The sequence below is a fragment of the Barbus barbus genome (genome assembly GCF_936440315.1).
Source record: "Barbus barbus genome assembly, chromosome: 2".
Taxonomy (NCBI): Eukaryota; Metazoa; Chordata; class Actinopteri; order Cypriniformes; family Cyprinidae; genus Barbus; species Barbus barbus.
Window position 1 is genome coordinate 11141700 of NC_136730.1, and position 15755 is coordinate 11157454.

General features: G+C 35.7%; 3 protein-coding genes across 4 annotated transcripts; 2 read left to right on the plus strand and 1 right to left on the minus strand.

Moving 5' to 3' along the window:
- The first annotated feature begins 429 nt into the window (after positions 1 to 429).
- Positions 430 to 6573, plus strand: LOC306880911 (uncharacterized protein). Its single transcript, XM_079434717.1, has 6 exons — positions 430 to 501; positions 1853 to 1911; positions 2892 to 3257; positions 4028 to 4147; positions 4321 to 4411; positions 5515 to 6573. The coding sequence occupies exons 2-6, from the start codon at positions 1872 to 1874 to the stop codon at positions 5891 to 5893; spliced, it is 996 nt and encodes a 331-aa protein (XP_079290843.1). The 5' UTR covers positions 430 to 501; positions 1853 to 1871; the 3' UTR covers positions 5894 to 6573.
- Positions 6435 to 11146, minus strand: LOC306880922 (ras-like protein family member 12). Of its 2 annotated transcripts, none has more exons than XM_079434728.1 (6): positions 10977 to 11146; positions 10770 to 10882; positions 10284 to 10340; positions 9463 to 9536; positions 9112 to 9302; positions 6435 to 7254 (listed from the first exon to the last, which is right to left on the minus strand). In XM_079434728.1, exons 2-6 carry the CDS (start codon positions 10879 to 10881, stop codon positions 6921 to 6923), a joined length of 768 nt encoding a protein of 255 aa, XP_079290854.1. In that variant the 5' UTR covers position 10882; positions 10977 to 11146; the 3' UTR covers positions 6435 to 6920. The 2 variants fall into 2 exon arrangements, with proteins under 2 accessions (XP_079290854.1, XP_079290855.1); XM_079434729.1 differs by having other exon boundaries at positions 6628 to 7254; positions 9463 to 9533; positions 10977 to 11110.
- Positions 11147 to 13391: 2245 nt separating this feature from the next.
- Positions 13392 to 14894, plus strand: LOC306881076 (kelch repeat and BTB domain-containing protein 13-like; the record flags this gene model as incomplete). Its single annotated transcript, XM_079434976.1, has 1 exon — positions 13392 to 14894. The coding sequence occupies one exon, from the start codon at positions 13392 to 13394 to the stop codon at positions 14892 to 14894; it is 1503 nt and encodes a 500-aa protein (XP_079291102.1).
- Between the last annotated feature and the right edge of the window lie 861 nt (positions 14895 to 15755).

The following is a 15755-nucleotide window of genomic DNA, read 5'->3' on the forward strand; positions in this document are numbered from 1 at the left end:
GCGACTGTGGCCCTCTCATCAGTATTCTGCTGCACTAACATGACAAGGCTGGAGCAAGGCTATCCAAACATGGAGCAAAAAACAGCCTTACAGAACATAACCATTCATAAACAGTGTCTACAATGACTTTTACTTTGGCTAATTCATTTATTGCCTGTATTTATCTCAAGATATAGTTCATTAATATACTGTATTTCCTGGATGGCCTATTTCAGCACAAGATCTGTACAAAAACTATAAACGTACATATAAATATATATACAATAACTTCAGCTTCACCTAATTATGTAAAGCTGCTAACTCATTCCCTCATCTTCTAAAACCTTCCCGTCTTGAGTTCATAAAAACATCAAACTGCACTGTAAAAAGGAAAGGAATTGCATGAGTGTATCTCCTCCCATTTGAACTTTGGCAACTCTCTGCCGTGGTAAAGCTTTCTCAGCATGTGTAGTCATTCTTTCTGTTCTACACCACGTCTGCCTCTCAAACTGTGCTCTTCAGGTGAGTTGAATTCATACATGTGTGCTTTAATAAGCATCCGTATGGGTCATACAGAAGCTCTGCTGCGATATTAGTATGCCATTGGGTTATTCTTATGATAAGGAATGCTGATAAGAATTATTGTATGGCATCTCTTCATTTTTGGTGCAATAATGCTTATTTTGAAATAACACTATACTGTTACATTGTTATGACTTCTAATTGTGACCCTGGAGCACAAAACCAGTCTTAAGTCGCTGGGGTATATTTTTAGCAATAGCCAAAAATATGGGTCAAAATTATCGATTTTTCTTTTATTCCAAAAATCATTAGGATATTAAATAAAGATCATGTTCCATGAAGATATTTAGTAAATTTCCTACTGTAAATATATCAAAACTTCATTTTTGATTAGTAATATGCATTGCTAAGAACTTCATTTGGACAACTTTAAAGGTGATTTTCTCAGTATTTTGAATTGTTTGCACCCTCAGATTCCAGATTTTCAAATAGTTGTATCTCGGCCAAATATTGTCCGATCCTAACAAACCATACAATCAATGGAAAGCTTATTTATTCAGCTTTCAGATAATATATAAATCTCAGATTCTAAAAGTTGACCCTTATGACTGGTTTTGTGGTCCAGGGTCACAATTGTTTAATACACTGTAAAATATTTCCACCTACTTAAACTTTAACTTCAGTTCAGTTGATGCCTTAAATTTTTAAGTATAATCAAATTGGCTGTACAAGTCATTTCAGCTTAAACCAACGTAATAAAAAAGTCTTAATCTTGTAGAACTTAAAATATGTAACTGAAATTGGATAAATTATTTTGATGAGTAAGAGTAATGGAAAACATATGTTATATATTACATTAAAAACATACATTTTAGTTGCATTAAAAAGTAAATTTTAACCTTAGATGTTAGATTTTGATGTTAATTCCATTGTTGTTGTATATAAACTTTTATATGAATTGTCAACACAGTGTTAAATGCATTACAGACAAAAATAGGAGTAATGCATTACTTTACTTTTTCAAGGGAAAAGTACAGTAATTAATAACGCCTAACACTGATATGGATACAAATGGCAAAAAAAGAAGGTGGTAAAAACAAAAAATTGGAAAGCAAAAAATTTAGTAACATTGAGGTGGGTGGGATTCAACATGATATCTCATTCTCTCCTTAGGAAAGGTTAAAGTATTGCAGCATGGCATCTTTAGTCAAGCTGACGTGTTCAAACATTGCATGTGTGGGGGAGGAATTCTCCGAAATGAAGACACGAGGCTAATGAAACTTGATATGTTATTTTTTTTAAGTGTGTATGGAAGTATTAACACCTCGCACTGTCTCTTGTGTTTAAGCAGACTCTGTGTTACAGGAGCGATGCTGCTGTTTTGGATAGCATTATCTCTCACATGGCCTGGTATAGTACACTCTTAACCTCATAAAATCAACTTCCAATGTGTGAGTGAATCTAATGATAGGAGAATAAATCCTGTCAAGAACATGTCCATGGCTGCGCTTCCCAAAAGCATTATATAAGTACACTCTCAGAAAAACAGAATAATTCTATCAGTGGAACCGTACTCTTTCAAAAGTTACTAAAAGGTACACTAATATGAACCATTTAGGAGTGAATAAGATATAAATACTGCCCTGGTGACAGATTTGTACCCTTTCTTTTTTTTGTCTGAAAGATTTTTTGCCAATGGTTTCTATAATTTAAGCTTAAAATGCTTTTTGGAAATCCAAATTTATAATATGATAACATTATACAGTCAGATTTTTCAAAGTGTGACATTATTTCCATGAAAATTAAGAACAATTTTAAGCACAAAAAATAAAGTACTACAATAAAAATGATTTAATAATGATTACCATTGTGTAAAATGGAAATTAGCACAAAAAAGTCCATAATAATCATTATTAGCAGGGACTTTGTGCTTAACTGTAATGCGTTTAATTTTAATTTAATGAGAATTACCATTGTGAAAAATGGGAATTACTTAAAAAACATAGCTGTCATTAAAATAATGTCACAGTACAATGGTCCTATAAAACAGGCTTAATTTACTTGAAGCTAAATATTATTTCAAATTACTCTAATTTAATATAGAGGTGAAATGTGACTTGAATATGTTTTGTAAGATTCACCCAACTACAGAGCATATAATCTTACAAAAATCAATCAATCAATAAATCACAATGGTTGAATTATAGACCAAATGCAAGACGAAATTCACATTCATTCTCTTTTTGTAATTTGTGCGATGTAATCACAATGTTTCACAGATATCATCTGGCTTTAATTAATGATATTATAAAACTGACTATATAAAGATAAAATGTACCAAATGAATAAAGATAGTTGTAATATGCTAAAAGTAGTTTTTTCCCCCCAAGACACAATCGGCTTTACGATCCACAGCATGAAGGAAGGTCTGTGTCTAGAGGACTCATCTGAAGGAGTTGTTGAGTTAAGGACATGCAGTCTGGACTCAGTCCTGCAGCAGTGGAAGTGGACAGATCACTGGTTCCTAATAAACACAGGCACCCTGAGGTGTCTCTCGGCCGTCCACACTGACCCAGTCCAGACTATCACTTGTGATTCTGGTGAACACATCAAATGGCAGTGCAAAGATCAACAACTCATCAGCCTGCAAAACTCTCTGGCATTAAGCACTGAGAGAGGAAAACTCCAGCTGAACACGGGTGAACAAGACACATGGAAATCTCTGGATGCAGGCGACATCTGCCAGAATAAACTGAGTGAGTAGAGGCCAAAAACAACACATCATTTGAATTATTATTATTCTTTATTTGAATTATGTGTCTGAATTGTCATGTTCATTTTATATTGACTATATTTATTTGATGATTTATTTTACTATTGAAAATAAATGGTTTTCTAATGTTCTATTTGAAAATATATTCAAATCATTCTAAAATGCTTTTTTCTGGTCGATAAACATCTTTGATGAATAGAAACAAAAATCTTTTGTAACATTATTAATGTCTTTACTGTTGATCAAGATAATGCTGAGTAAAAATATTAATTTATAAATATCACTGACCCCAAATCTATCTATCTATCTATCTATCTATCTATCTATCTATCTATCTATCTATCTATCTATCTATCTATCTATCTATCTATCTATCTATCTATCTATCTATCTATCTATCTATCTGTCTGTCTATCTGTCCGTCCGTCTGTCCGTCTGTCTGTCCGTCTGTCCGTCCGTCCATCATCTATCTATCCATCTATCCGTCCGTCCGTCCGTCCATCATCTATCTATCCATCTATCCATCTATCCGTCCGTCCGTCCATCCATCCATCCATCCCTCTCTCTGTCTGTCTGTCTGTCTGTCTGTCTTTCTATCTGTCTGTCTGTCTGTCTGTCTAGCTATCTATCTATCTATCTATCTATCTATCTATCTATCTATCTATCTGAAAAGATACTCCACTGACTTTCTTCACTTCGTCTCTTCATGGTATCAAGCTGGAATATATATCTCATCTTCATTGATTCTCACAGGATCCAGACGAGAAAGTGATTTAGAGGACGATGAGTTTGACTTTGCCGAAGAGCCACCTAAACAAAGAATGACAGAGGCACAGATGAAGTTTTTACAGTGGTATTACCGCACAGAGGACCGTGAGTGTGGCAAACTTGTATTTACTGTGATGTCCTGTTTGTCATGCTTACATAATTTAATTTCACTATAAACAAAATGGCTTGAATGACTTGGATGTTGCTGTGTGATAAAGTATGTACTAGCATCACGCTAATACTCACAAACGGTTCAATGCCGTTCTTTTGTTTAACAGCAACATCATGGAAGTTTGGCATGCTGGCATTTGCTTTTCTGGGTCTTCTGATTGGTGCTATGCTGTTGGTCATGGGCATGATGGCTAATAGGTTAGTGACACACATGAGTAACACAATGGGTAAATACAAAATAACTTCAGTTAAAATAACTTCAGTTACCAAAGGGGAGTTTTATAGTAAAATAATACATAAGTATATACACAAAACAAAGTGGGTTCTTCAACAGATCTTTGCAGCATGTTATGTAGGTTCGGCATAGAACATCGCCAAACATATATATATATATATATATACAATTCTCTGCCATTTTCAGCTAAAATGAGCACTGGAGGCATTGAAACACCACCAAAAACAATGCAAAAATCATCCTTGTATCGTGTTTTCAGGTCAAAACACTTTTACCCTAGTGCATAATTTGTAAACTAAAACATTTTGATGTTTGCATCTCCAACTGCTTTTGTATGGCTTTTCCTATATATGTAGTAAACTTGCTTGGTAGCTCACCTGGTACTTTTAATGCGCAGTGATACACGGTTTGACAGAAGTGCTCAAATCCATTTTTATCTCACTGTCTGTTAAGTTTAAGTGTAAAGCTATTGGTACATTATTTTCAAATGTGATAAAGCTTTAGCCAGTCACCACTCATCAGGAATTTGATTTCCGAACTGCATAAACCGATGTGATGTAGCTAATCCAGGCACAGTCAAAATGATCTGTTTCAGAGAAAACTGAACACACTTTTATCGCCATTCATTAGACATTTCAGTTTGGAACTAAGGCGAAACGTGCAAGAAGATACATAATATTCTTTGCAAAAATGTCACCACCAGCACATATTTTTTATTATAGGTTCTTCAGATGAGTGTGCTGGTTTCTGGTTTATTTATAGCACCAACACACATTTCAGAAGACTAAATACAAAAAACATTAAGCTGTAAACCGTTTTAGTTCTAACTTGAAACTTTGTTTTTTAAAGTGCTACTCCTAGGAAAAATATGTGACCCTGGAGCAAAACATTTTAGACAAATACTACATAGAAAATAACAGCTGCTTAATTTTTGACTTATTTATATACTATACTGTATATGTGTGTGCATGTGTATATATTTATATATATATATATATTATTATTATTTTTTTTTTTTTTGAGATGGTATATTCTTACATAATTTCCATTTCCACTTCCCCTACAGGAACAGGAAGCAAATAGCCAAATACAAAGCAGCCTCAAAAGTCAAAGCGGTGAAACCTGAAATGGATGAACTGCAGGCCATCGTCACTGAAAAGGTCACAGAGGTCAAGGAGGAGAAAACCCATTTCACCCCATCCGAACACATCACTACAAACAACAGCCACAGGGATTGGGAAGAGCCTTCATACGACAGCAAAGCCTCAGAGGGACTGAAGCCAGGAGAAATTGTGGTGACCTGGAAGGATGGGAATGTGTCTACTCTGTATCCTGAACCTGCAGAGGAAGGACAAGGGGAAGAGGACATCCACAAAACAGATGTGGAGACTCTTTCCCAAAACTCCCCCCAAGTAATAGCTTCATCTGAGGCAATTGCATTTTAATTTAGTTGTTTTTTTTTCAATCTTTTACATTTACATTGGCAGCCAAAAGTTATTAATTCATTTTTAAATGTTTTGAAAGAATTGATATAGCAAACTTAAATTAAAATGAATAATTTTAAATGCTGATAATATTACTGTTGTACTATATTTTGATCAAAGAAATGCTCTCTTGGTGAACATTAGAGATTTATTTCAAAAACATAAAAAATCTAAAATTATTCTTTATAATAACTTGTGGCTGCCACATTGGTTTCCCTAGCCCAACATATATGCTTGCTTACAGCCTTGGGTCAACCAACCATTTTTATGATTACATTATATATTTACACATATTAATTACTATTTAAAACTTTTTAAGTGCATCAAAATTGGTCATGAACTAACTTTTTTCTAAACCATACAGTAATAGTGTACTATACAAACATATGGATTAAATCAAATATTTAATCTTCATATTTTTCTCTTTATGCTTCCCATACGAAGCTCTGTAAATTATTCTCTTCTCTCTCACTCACTCAGTGTGATGCAATACAATAAACTTGGTCATTTCAATATTTAATCAATACTAACATTATTTTTTACAGTTTTACAAGAACAAATAAAGATAAAGGTGTTTAGTTTGTCCTGAAACGTTCTTTGGTATTCTGTGCATGATTCGGTTTTGTGTTTTGATGTGTATTAAAAATAAAAAGTGAAAAAAATAAATGCCCGAAATGAATTCTCTGACATTAATATATTAAGTGGAAACTGGTTTTATCACAATAAAATACAAGTATAATTCCGGTGCAAGAAACAGTGAAACAAACAAACAAAAAAATCAACAATTATAACAGAATAATCAGAAATGCTAACAAAGACATTTATTAGCACTCTGATATATTTAGCACACTGTCCATTCTCATAAAGTTACAGCTTTCTCAAGTTTGTGAGAGACGTTGTAATCCTTCAGGTCCTGTTAGTTTTAATGCTAAATGAGCTGATTCCTCCTTGTAGATTCTCTAGAGTATCAGAAGAGGGAGTCCTTGCATCAGAAGATCTTGAAGCCCTTGAGCAGTGTAAGCGTGGGGGCTCTGCGTTTGCTCTGAGCTCTCGAGGATTTAACCGTAACCAGCTTTGCGGTGGCTGGGGTGGGCAGCTCTTTATAGCAGGTGGTGAGCGGAGGGGCGGAGGACAGGCTGATCGCAGACTTGTCTTCGCTGATGAAGAGCGGACGAATACTCCTCTCTGTCTCTCGCCTCACTTCCCGAACAGCTTTGTGAAAGATGTGCTGAACGGACAGGAAGTCCAAGCAGGCCGAAACTTCAAAGAACAGGCAGCCGAACCGCAAGGCCAGAGCTGCACCATCTGCCTCGCTCACCTGTCTAAAAAAGATGTATTATAAAATGTTTAACAAACACATTATGAAAGCATGTTTCATTCACTTTCCTTACCTAAAAAATGCACATCTTTACTAAAATTAAAAATGAATTCTAAAAAATTATATATACTAATAATATATAATAAATAAAAATCCTGGAAAAAAGTATTACAGGTTCTACAAAAATATGAAGCAGCACAACTTTTTTCAACATTGGTAATAAGAAATGTTTCTTGAGCAGCAAATCAACATATTAGAATGATTTCTGAAAGATCATGTGCTCATGAAGACGGCATCACAGGAGTAAATTACATTTTAAAATACATTATAGAAAATAGTTATTTCAGATTGTAATAGTATTTCTCAACATTACTGCTTTTACTGTATTTTTAATGTTCTTCTTTTACTGTATTTATCATAAGAGACTTCTTTTACAAACCTTTAAAAAAGCTTACCGACCCCAAATGTTTGAAGGATAGTGTGCATAGAGTAAATACTAAAAAGTAACCATGTAATAATGGATAAAAACAAAACATAATCCAAATAAAAATTGGATATGATAACTACAGCCTTAAGTAAAATTGCACAGTAAAGAGTTAAAGAAACGCTCTAATAATGTAATAGGAATGGCACAGCAGAAAAAAACGAGATGAGCAGTTAAAGCTTTCATTTAAAGTGCAGCTGACAAAGAAGCACACATAATTCTGCGGTTACATAAATAGATTTGATTGAGTCCAGCTGTATTATGGTCATTTCAAGTATGATACTGCATAAATCATGCACTGTGTTTGCATAATGAAAGGAAAATATAAAGGCGATAAATGTTTATTTCCTGGACCAATCAAATCCTTACTTAAACATTTTAGGGTCATGAAAAACTGAAATCTAAATAACTTGCAGTGGTACTGAGCATAATTGTTGTAATTATAGCCAGTCACAGGTCATACGTTCTTCCAGTTAAACTAACAAAAGGACATTAAGACAAAAATACACTGTTTCCTGCTCAGCTTGGTTAGTGTTTTGACTAACACACACAGGAACTTTGGCTGTTCACACTTAAAGGAATAGTTCACCCAAAAATGAACACAATGTAAATGAGTTTGTTTCTTCATCAGAACAGATTTGGAGAAATTTAGCATTACATCACTTGCTCACCAATGGATCCTCTGCAGTGAATGGGTGCCATCAGAATGAGAGTCCAAACAGCTGATAAAAACATCACAGTAATGCACAGGAAATCCACATGACTCCAGGCAAGTGAAGAACTGCATGTTTACAATAAGCAAATCCATCATTAAGACGTTTTAACTTCAAACTGTTGCTTTCGGCTAAAATATGCGCCCTCTATCTTTAATATTGCTTTCTCCAGAGAAAAAGTTGTCTCATCTGAATCAATAGGAAAATATGCCCAGATCAAGCACCGTTTGTTAGAAAATAATCTAAAACAGTTCTAAAGAAATATATTGATGGATTTCAATGTGAGAGGACAATTGGAGATGGACTTTTTCACTGGAGGAAGCAATATTATGGATTATGGCCAGAGGCGATGGTTCAAAGTTATAACAACTTAATGACAAACATGCAGCTATTCAATTCACACAACATTAATTGATGTACTGGAGTGGTGTGGATTACTTGTGGATTATTGTGATGTTTTTATCAGCTGTTTGGACTCTCATTTTGACGGCACACATTCACTGCAGAGCATCCATTGGTGAGCGAGTGATGTAAAATTTGTTCTGATGAAGAAACAAACTCATCTACATTTTGGATGGCCTGAGGGTGAATAAATTTTCATTTTTTCATGTATGTTATAATAGCAATGTTTACTGAAATGTAATAGAAAGGATGTTTAACTCACCTGTATCGCTCCATGTCCACTTTGTTTCCTAAAAGAATGACAGGAACTTCTGGCTGCAGGCCTTTTGAGTACTTAGTCACAGTCTCCAAGTACTGCTGGCAGGCCTCAAAGCTGTTCCGGTTGTCAATGCTGTAGACAATGATGAAGGCATTGGCCCAGCCTAAGTAGCGCTCACAGTTGACTGGTCCATCCTGATTTAAATAAAGACAGATTTGTTTGCATACTGTAAAGCTGCCAAGGTTATGCAACAAACTTCCATTATGAGAAAGTAAACCATCAACCATTATGTGAATATTATTAAATAAAGAATAAAGAAGAATATTATTAAAAGAGACATACGGACATCATTACCTGATCAGCCGTATCCATCACTTTAACCAGAACTGGCTGCTGATCTACAACTTCTTCTGAAGAGTAGGTATCTTCTGAAAATTAAATATGTAAAAAAAGATACTGCATGTCTTTTTTAAACTAACTGGCATTCACAGAAACATTAAAACTCCAGCTCAAGTTACATGACAGTTGCATAATGTGTTTTGTCTTCAGATGAAGTCTCTCTTTTCATTCCGTTCTTCGCTAATAAAAGACGACATTTCAGTTCCTGACATCCATGTGCATTTAATAATTTATTTTAGGATTATTTTATATAATGATTTCATAAAAGTGACAAAATGTGAAAATGTGATACAACTACAAAGGACGAAACTGAAGAAAGAAATGTATGGTGCATTGGAAAAAGACTTATGACAAAGTTTTAAAGTGGTTTGGCAAAGACGAAGTCAAAAGTCAAACTTGTCATTTTAGCTTTTCATCTTCTGCCAAGGAAAAAACATGAAAATGAGGACTTTTATGTCTCCAAGTAAAAAACCCTTTTAAGTTTTAAAGCCACCCATCTATGGATCTGAGTCGCCCTTAATTGCATCTGTATGAAATTAAGCAGCCCTGAAGTTAAAGCTCCAGTAAGGTAAAAATTATCTGTTTGATTGATATGCTTTATTTTAAGATCAGGACCATAATCACCATAGACACTGAGGAGAAAACGTCTCCTATCTCCAGATGTTCAGTCACTCAATATTGGCTTTTCAATGACCGTTTGTTAAACTTTTACCATCAAACTTCTTTCAATATTTGGTTACATCCTTGGTGACAACAGTAAAGGCTGGGAAACTCACCAAGGTTTGGGTCATATTCACTGATGAAGCGTTTTGTGAGGAATTTCACTGTAAGTGCTGCGGGGGACAGACAAACTTCCTGTAAGTCTAAGTTCGGAAATATTTTCAATTACATAATATAACTACGCATAATTACGCATTGTATCCCAACAGGATAAAGGGAAATATATATTTTTGAAATATTAAAAACAAATCTCATTATGGGGAAAATGTTTCTCTCTTGGTAAACAGACTAATTTCATTAACATTCATTAATAAAATCACTACCATCAACATCAGGCAATGCTTAACAGATACATTAGTTCAGATACAATTGAATATAAATACATATAGGAAAATACAAATTCAAAAAGATTTACAATGCATTCAAGGCACATTTTGTCAGTGTTCCCCACAAAATTAAATGCACTACATACATTAAGAAAATGTCATGACCAAAGCATAATAATTAAACTATGTTTGTTATTATGAACATGGTAGTCATACCTGACTTTCCAGATCCCATAGCTCCCAAAATAACTATGTTACACTCCAAGGGCTCATGCTCAGGAACTGTGACAATGTTGCAAGTTCTTGCTTTCCCAAACATCAGAGACATCCTGAAGACGGGATGAGATAGAGGAATGAAGCAGATCCCAATCAAAAAGCCTATTAGACACAGTGCAAGTGTGCTTTGATCTTCAGAGTTCATACCTGGATGATGCTGATGCCTGATTTCTCGATTTCTGATTTCTTATACTGCAGTATATACGACATGTCCACAACCACAGAAGACTCAGATGCACGGTTGTCCGAGATTGCTAGACTGGTTTCTTATTTTCCAGGGCATTAGAAGCCGCTTGTGTTCAGAGAGGGGAATGAACAGCGAAATGCTGGGATATTCTGGTTTGGTGGGCTGGAGCACATGATGGACTCAGTCTATCCAGTGGATCCGCCTCCCATGAACATTAAAAGAAACTTCAAAGCCCATACTCTACAAGAATTCATTTTAAAAACGTATTTAATAAATCAACCCCCCTCCCTTTACCAATCTGCAAATTATTCATGACTTTTGAGATGATTTCGCTACAGGAAATCACCGGGGGAAACTTTTTGTTGAATAGCATTTAGTTATGTCAAACTTTCAGCAAAAAATGGTCCCAAATGAACGAAAAGTGATCGCTACTGTTCCCATGGTTACAACCATCAAGAGGGCCTCAGTAATTTTTTGGTGGATCAAAAAATTTAATATGTATATGTGTGTGTGTGTATATACATCAATATATGTATATGTATCAATAATGTTTAGCATCACTGATTTTTCCCTGTGGATTTTTAAAAAACCTCTTTGAACAGCAAATAAACATTACCATTGGAAAATTCTGTTATCTATTCTGTTACTAAGCTGTTCCAAATAAGTTTCTTTCTTCTGTTGGACACACACACACAAATATATTTTGATGTTGGTTACCAAACGATCCATGGTTTTTTCCCTGTTTTAGACACCATTTTATCTGCTACTCAGTGGAGTGAATTTGAATTGGTTACGAAACAGACATGCAGAGAAATCACTTTACAATTAAAATCCACTTTTTCTTCCTTTGATATTATTCCATCACGATTTGTGAAATAAATATTTTCTACTATTGGTTCAGACCTAGTGACTATTATTAACAATTTGTCAATTTGTAAGAAGCCCTCACTTGATACTGCAGATTATTCAAACTTTAGACCGATCTCTAATCTCCCCTTTGTATCTAAAATTCTAGAAAAAATAGAATTTATGCAATTGATAAGCTATTTGAGTACTAACTGTATCTCCAATATTTTTCAATCTGGTTTTAAAAGCTTACACAGCACAGAGTCTGCCCTTTTAAAGGGTTTTAATGATCTTCTAACATCTACTGATTCTGGCAATACTATGGCCTTAGTTCTTTTAGATCTCAGATTTGATTTTGTTGACCATGGTATTCTGCTATCACGCTTGGAGCACTGCATTGGTATTAGAGGTACTGTACTTGATTGGTTTCGGTCCTTTTTATCTAATAGAAGATTTTTAGTCAGTATCGGGCAATATTCCTCTTCGGTAGCACATTCTTCATGTGGTGTTCCTCAAGGATCAACTTTGGCGCCGTTATTGTTCTCGCTGTACATGTTACCAATTGGTTCAATCTTTAGGAAATTCAATGTGATAGCTTTACACACCATTTAAGCGCAATGACAAGGCGTCTGCTTTACACCAACTTACAGCCTGTCTCCAAGAATTGAAAGCATGGCTCACCAATAATTTTCTGCATTTGAATGATGATAAAACTCAAATTATTCTGTTTAGGCCTAATGAGAAAACCAATCTGAGCACTGTTGATCTGGGTTCACTCTCCCCGTATTACTCTTCTGAGGTCAAGGATCTGGGATTCATACTGGACAGCGACCTAAGACTTTTAGATTTTTAATGAGTTTAAATGAGTAACTCATATATAAGCCCTATTACGCATTGTAAGACATGGCTTATTTACAGTGGCATTTCTATAACATTTGGGCTTATGCTCTGTAAAAGTCAGAGAAACAGTTATCTAACTCAAAGATTATATATAATTTGGAGTTCCAAGATAACAATTAAACAGTCTACTGTCTGCAATCTAATCAACTATGCTTTGAAGGCATCCCCCACTTCCAATAGGACTATACCAAGTCTTTTCTAAATCTATTTGCATTCAGATTTTATTTTGAGCAGCCACATGTTCACCTGGAATGCTGACCCACAACAAAGACTGACCCTCACAGGCATACCATTGTTACAGATTTAGGCATTTCACCTGTTCATCAAAAGGAGAAGATGAAATTTTCAGCCTGCTTTTAATGCCTGCCAAGAACAAAAGGTAATAAATAACCATGATGACGGCTGCCCTCTACAGCGATGGCTATCTGCCACTGCTTTCCTAGCAGCATAATGCTGCCACACTTTTCACTTCTATGTATAGCCGGTTCTATTCTTGTAGTTGTTAGTAGTAGTACAAACACTGCACACTCTGTCAAATGCATCTGCCTTGCTTTAGGAGACATCATGGATAGTCATTGGTGCTGTTAATGTCTTCAAAGACAGGTTTGACTTTGCAGAAGTAGATGAAAATGACCAGAGGTAACTTGATGGAGACGAACAGCTGTGCTGGCACAGAGATCGACGTGAGGAAGACGCTTTACCAGCCGATGAGTTTCACAAGAACAATAGTGAAAGTGAGATTTGGTGAAAGTGTCTTTACGGTGGACAGAAGCCTCCTGGAGCAGCATTGTGAATACTTTCGTGCCCTTTTCCAATCTGGGATGAAGGAATGCATGGAGGATGAGATTTGTCTTCAGGAGCCGAGTGCTCATGGCTTCCTGGTAGCCCTCCGTGTGATACATGGCGAAAGACCCGTGTTGAGCGCTGACGAAATTGTTGACGCCATCCAATGTGCTGCGTTCCTTCAGATAGAGCTTCTAACTGAGCATCTCATCGATGTTATAAATTCAGACAACTGTCTTCTAATGTATCACACAGCGGCTACTTTTGGGTTATTGAAGCTTTTCAAAAGCTCAGCTTTGTTCATTCACGACATGTATGTAGACCTCAAAGAAGATGTGAAGTGCTTGCCAGAGGATTTGATTGAATATGTGGAGTCTCTTGTTCCTAGTACATACATCACCGTCAGCTCTCATTCGCCAACCATCAAGCTATTGCAGGATTTCATGAGGACCGTTTGTTACCTTGATGAGGAGGAGAAAGACTGGAAGGTTCTTACTCACTTGCCTCTCAACGCCAGCACCACCATGGCAGGAGTTACGGTTTTAGACAACAAGCTCTACATTGTTGGAGGAGTCTATGATATTTCCAATAAAGTTGTGGATTCTGGTTTCTGCTATGATGTTTCTACAGACACTTGGAGCACATTTTCCAGCCCTCAGCAACTTCGCTACAACTGTACTTTGGTAGGCCATGTGGGCGACCTTTACATCATTGGCGGAGAGTTTGAGAAGACAGTAATGTCCTCTGTGGAGAAGTACAAAGTCTCTTCGGATACCTGGAGCTTCGTTGCTCATCTTCCAAAACCTGCATCTGCCGTAGCTTGCGCCAAAGCCATGAGAAGACTATTCATCTGCCTTTGGAAACCTAAAGACGCTACTGAGATTTACGAGTATGTCACAAACAAAAATGAATGGGTGTTAATCACGACACTCGTTCGGCATCAAAGTTACGGACATTGCATGGTGGGCCACAGGGACAATCTGTACGTCATGAGGAACGGGCCATCTGATGATTTTTTGAGATGCGTGATGGATTGTTACAATCTGACCTCAGGTCAGTGGACGGCCATGCCCGGGCAGTACGAGAACAGTAAGGGGGCTTTGTTTACCGCGGTAGTGCGAGGTGACTCTGTGTTCACGGTCAACCGCAGAGCGACGGTGGAATACGCCATCGAGGACAATAAATGGAGGACGAAAAAAGAAATGACTGGATTTCCAAGAATCGGCTCCATGTGGACGTTCCTCTTGAGACTGCCAAAGCAAAGCAGAGTGCTTTTACAAAAGAAAGATAATGGAGTCGAGATCTCCTGTGGCCTCAGCTCAAGTGCTTCTGTACATTGCGTTGACTGAGTTTATTAAAAATAGCGGTAAATGCCATGCAACAACGGATTCCTAGAATAGCACCTAATTTGACATTACTTTAGTGCCTCAAAAATTTTAATTGGCAGAAAAAGAGAAAGGTTGCAGGAGGGATTTGCATTTTTTTTTTGGTATTATTACTTCAGAAAAAAAATGGTAAGTGGCTGCTTGCAGACTAAATAAACAGGCACAACAAATTTCATCCTGCTCAAAAGTTGAAAAAAGACGTAAAAGCTCATAACCTTCTTGAAGTAATATTTCAGAGAGTAATTATCCTCACGTAATATTTGCTGTCCCAATTTATGAACATTTTCACTTGCACTGGACATCAAATGAATAATTATTTTAATTCTAATTAATTTACTTTTCAGTAGGCTATTTTTTTTACTATGCACTATACTGTTCAAAAGTCTCAAAGAAAGTCTCTTATGCTCATTAAGACTGAATTTATTGGATGAAAAATACAATAAAAACGTAATATTGTGAAATATTATTACAATTCAAAACAGCTGTTTTCTATTTTAATATATTTTAAAATGTAATGAATTTTCAGCATCATTACTCCAGTCTTCAGTGTCACATGATCCTTCAGAAATCATTCTAATATGCTGATGTTCTGGGCAGGAATGATTTATTATTAATGTTTAATAAAGTTGTGCTGCTTAATATTTTTGTGGAAATTTTTCAGGATTCTTTGATGAATAGAAAGTGCAAAAGAATAACATTTATTTGAAAAAGATAATTGTCACTTTTTAAATGTTACTTTTGATCAATTTAATGCAAAAACTCATACTGACACCAAACTTTTGAGAGGTAGTTTACATATTTGGAAATAAAAAATGGCTATCAGTA

What these genes read in the sequence shown, in the direction of transcription:
- LOC306880911 (XM_079434717.1), top strand. Translation starts at nt 1,872, where the DNA reads ATGCTGCTGTTTTGGATAGCATTATCTCTCACATGGCCTG. An exon ending in ATTATCTCTCACATGGCCTG is followed by an intron (nt 1,912 to 2,891) that starts GTATAGTACACT and finishes TTTCCCCCCAAG; the next exon opens with ACACAATCGGCTTTACGATC. An exon ending in ATGGGCATGATGGCTAATAG is followed by an intron (nt 4,412 to 5,514) that starts GTTAGTGACACA and finishes CTTCCCCTACAG; the next exon opens with GAACAGGAAGCAAATAGCCA.
- LOC306880922 (XM_079434728.1), bottom strand. Translation starts at nt 10,881, where the DNA reads ATGTCTCTGATGTTTGGGAAAGCAAGAACTTGCAACATTGTCACAGTT. An exon ending in TATGGGATCTGGAAAGTCAG is followed by an intron (nt 10,341 to 10,769) that starts GTATGACTACCA and finishes TGTCCCCCGCAG; the next exon opens with CACTTACAGTGAAATTCCTC. An exon ending in TGAATATGACCCAAACCTTG is followed by an intron (nt 9,537 to 10,283) that starts GTGAGTTTCCCA and finishes TTTAATTTTCAG; the next exon opens with AAGATACCTACTCTTCAGAA.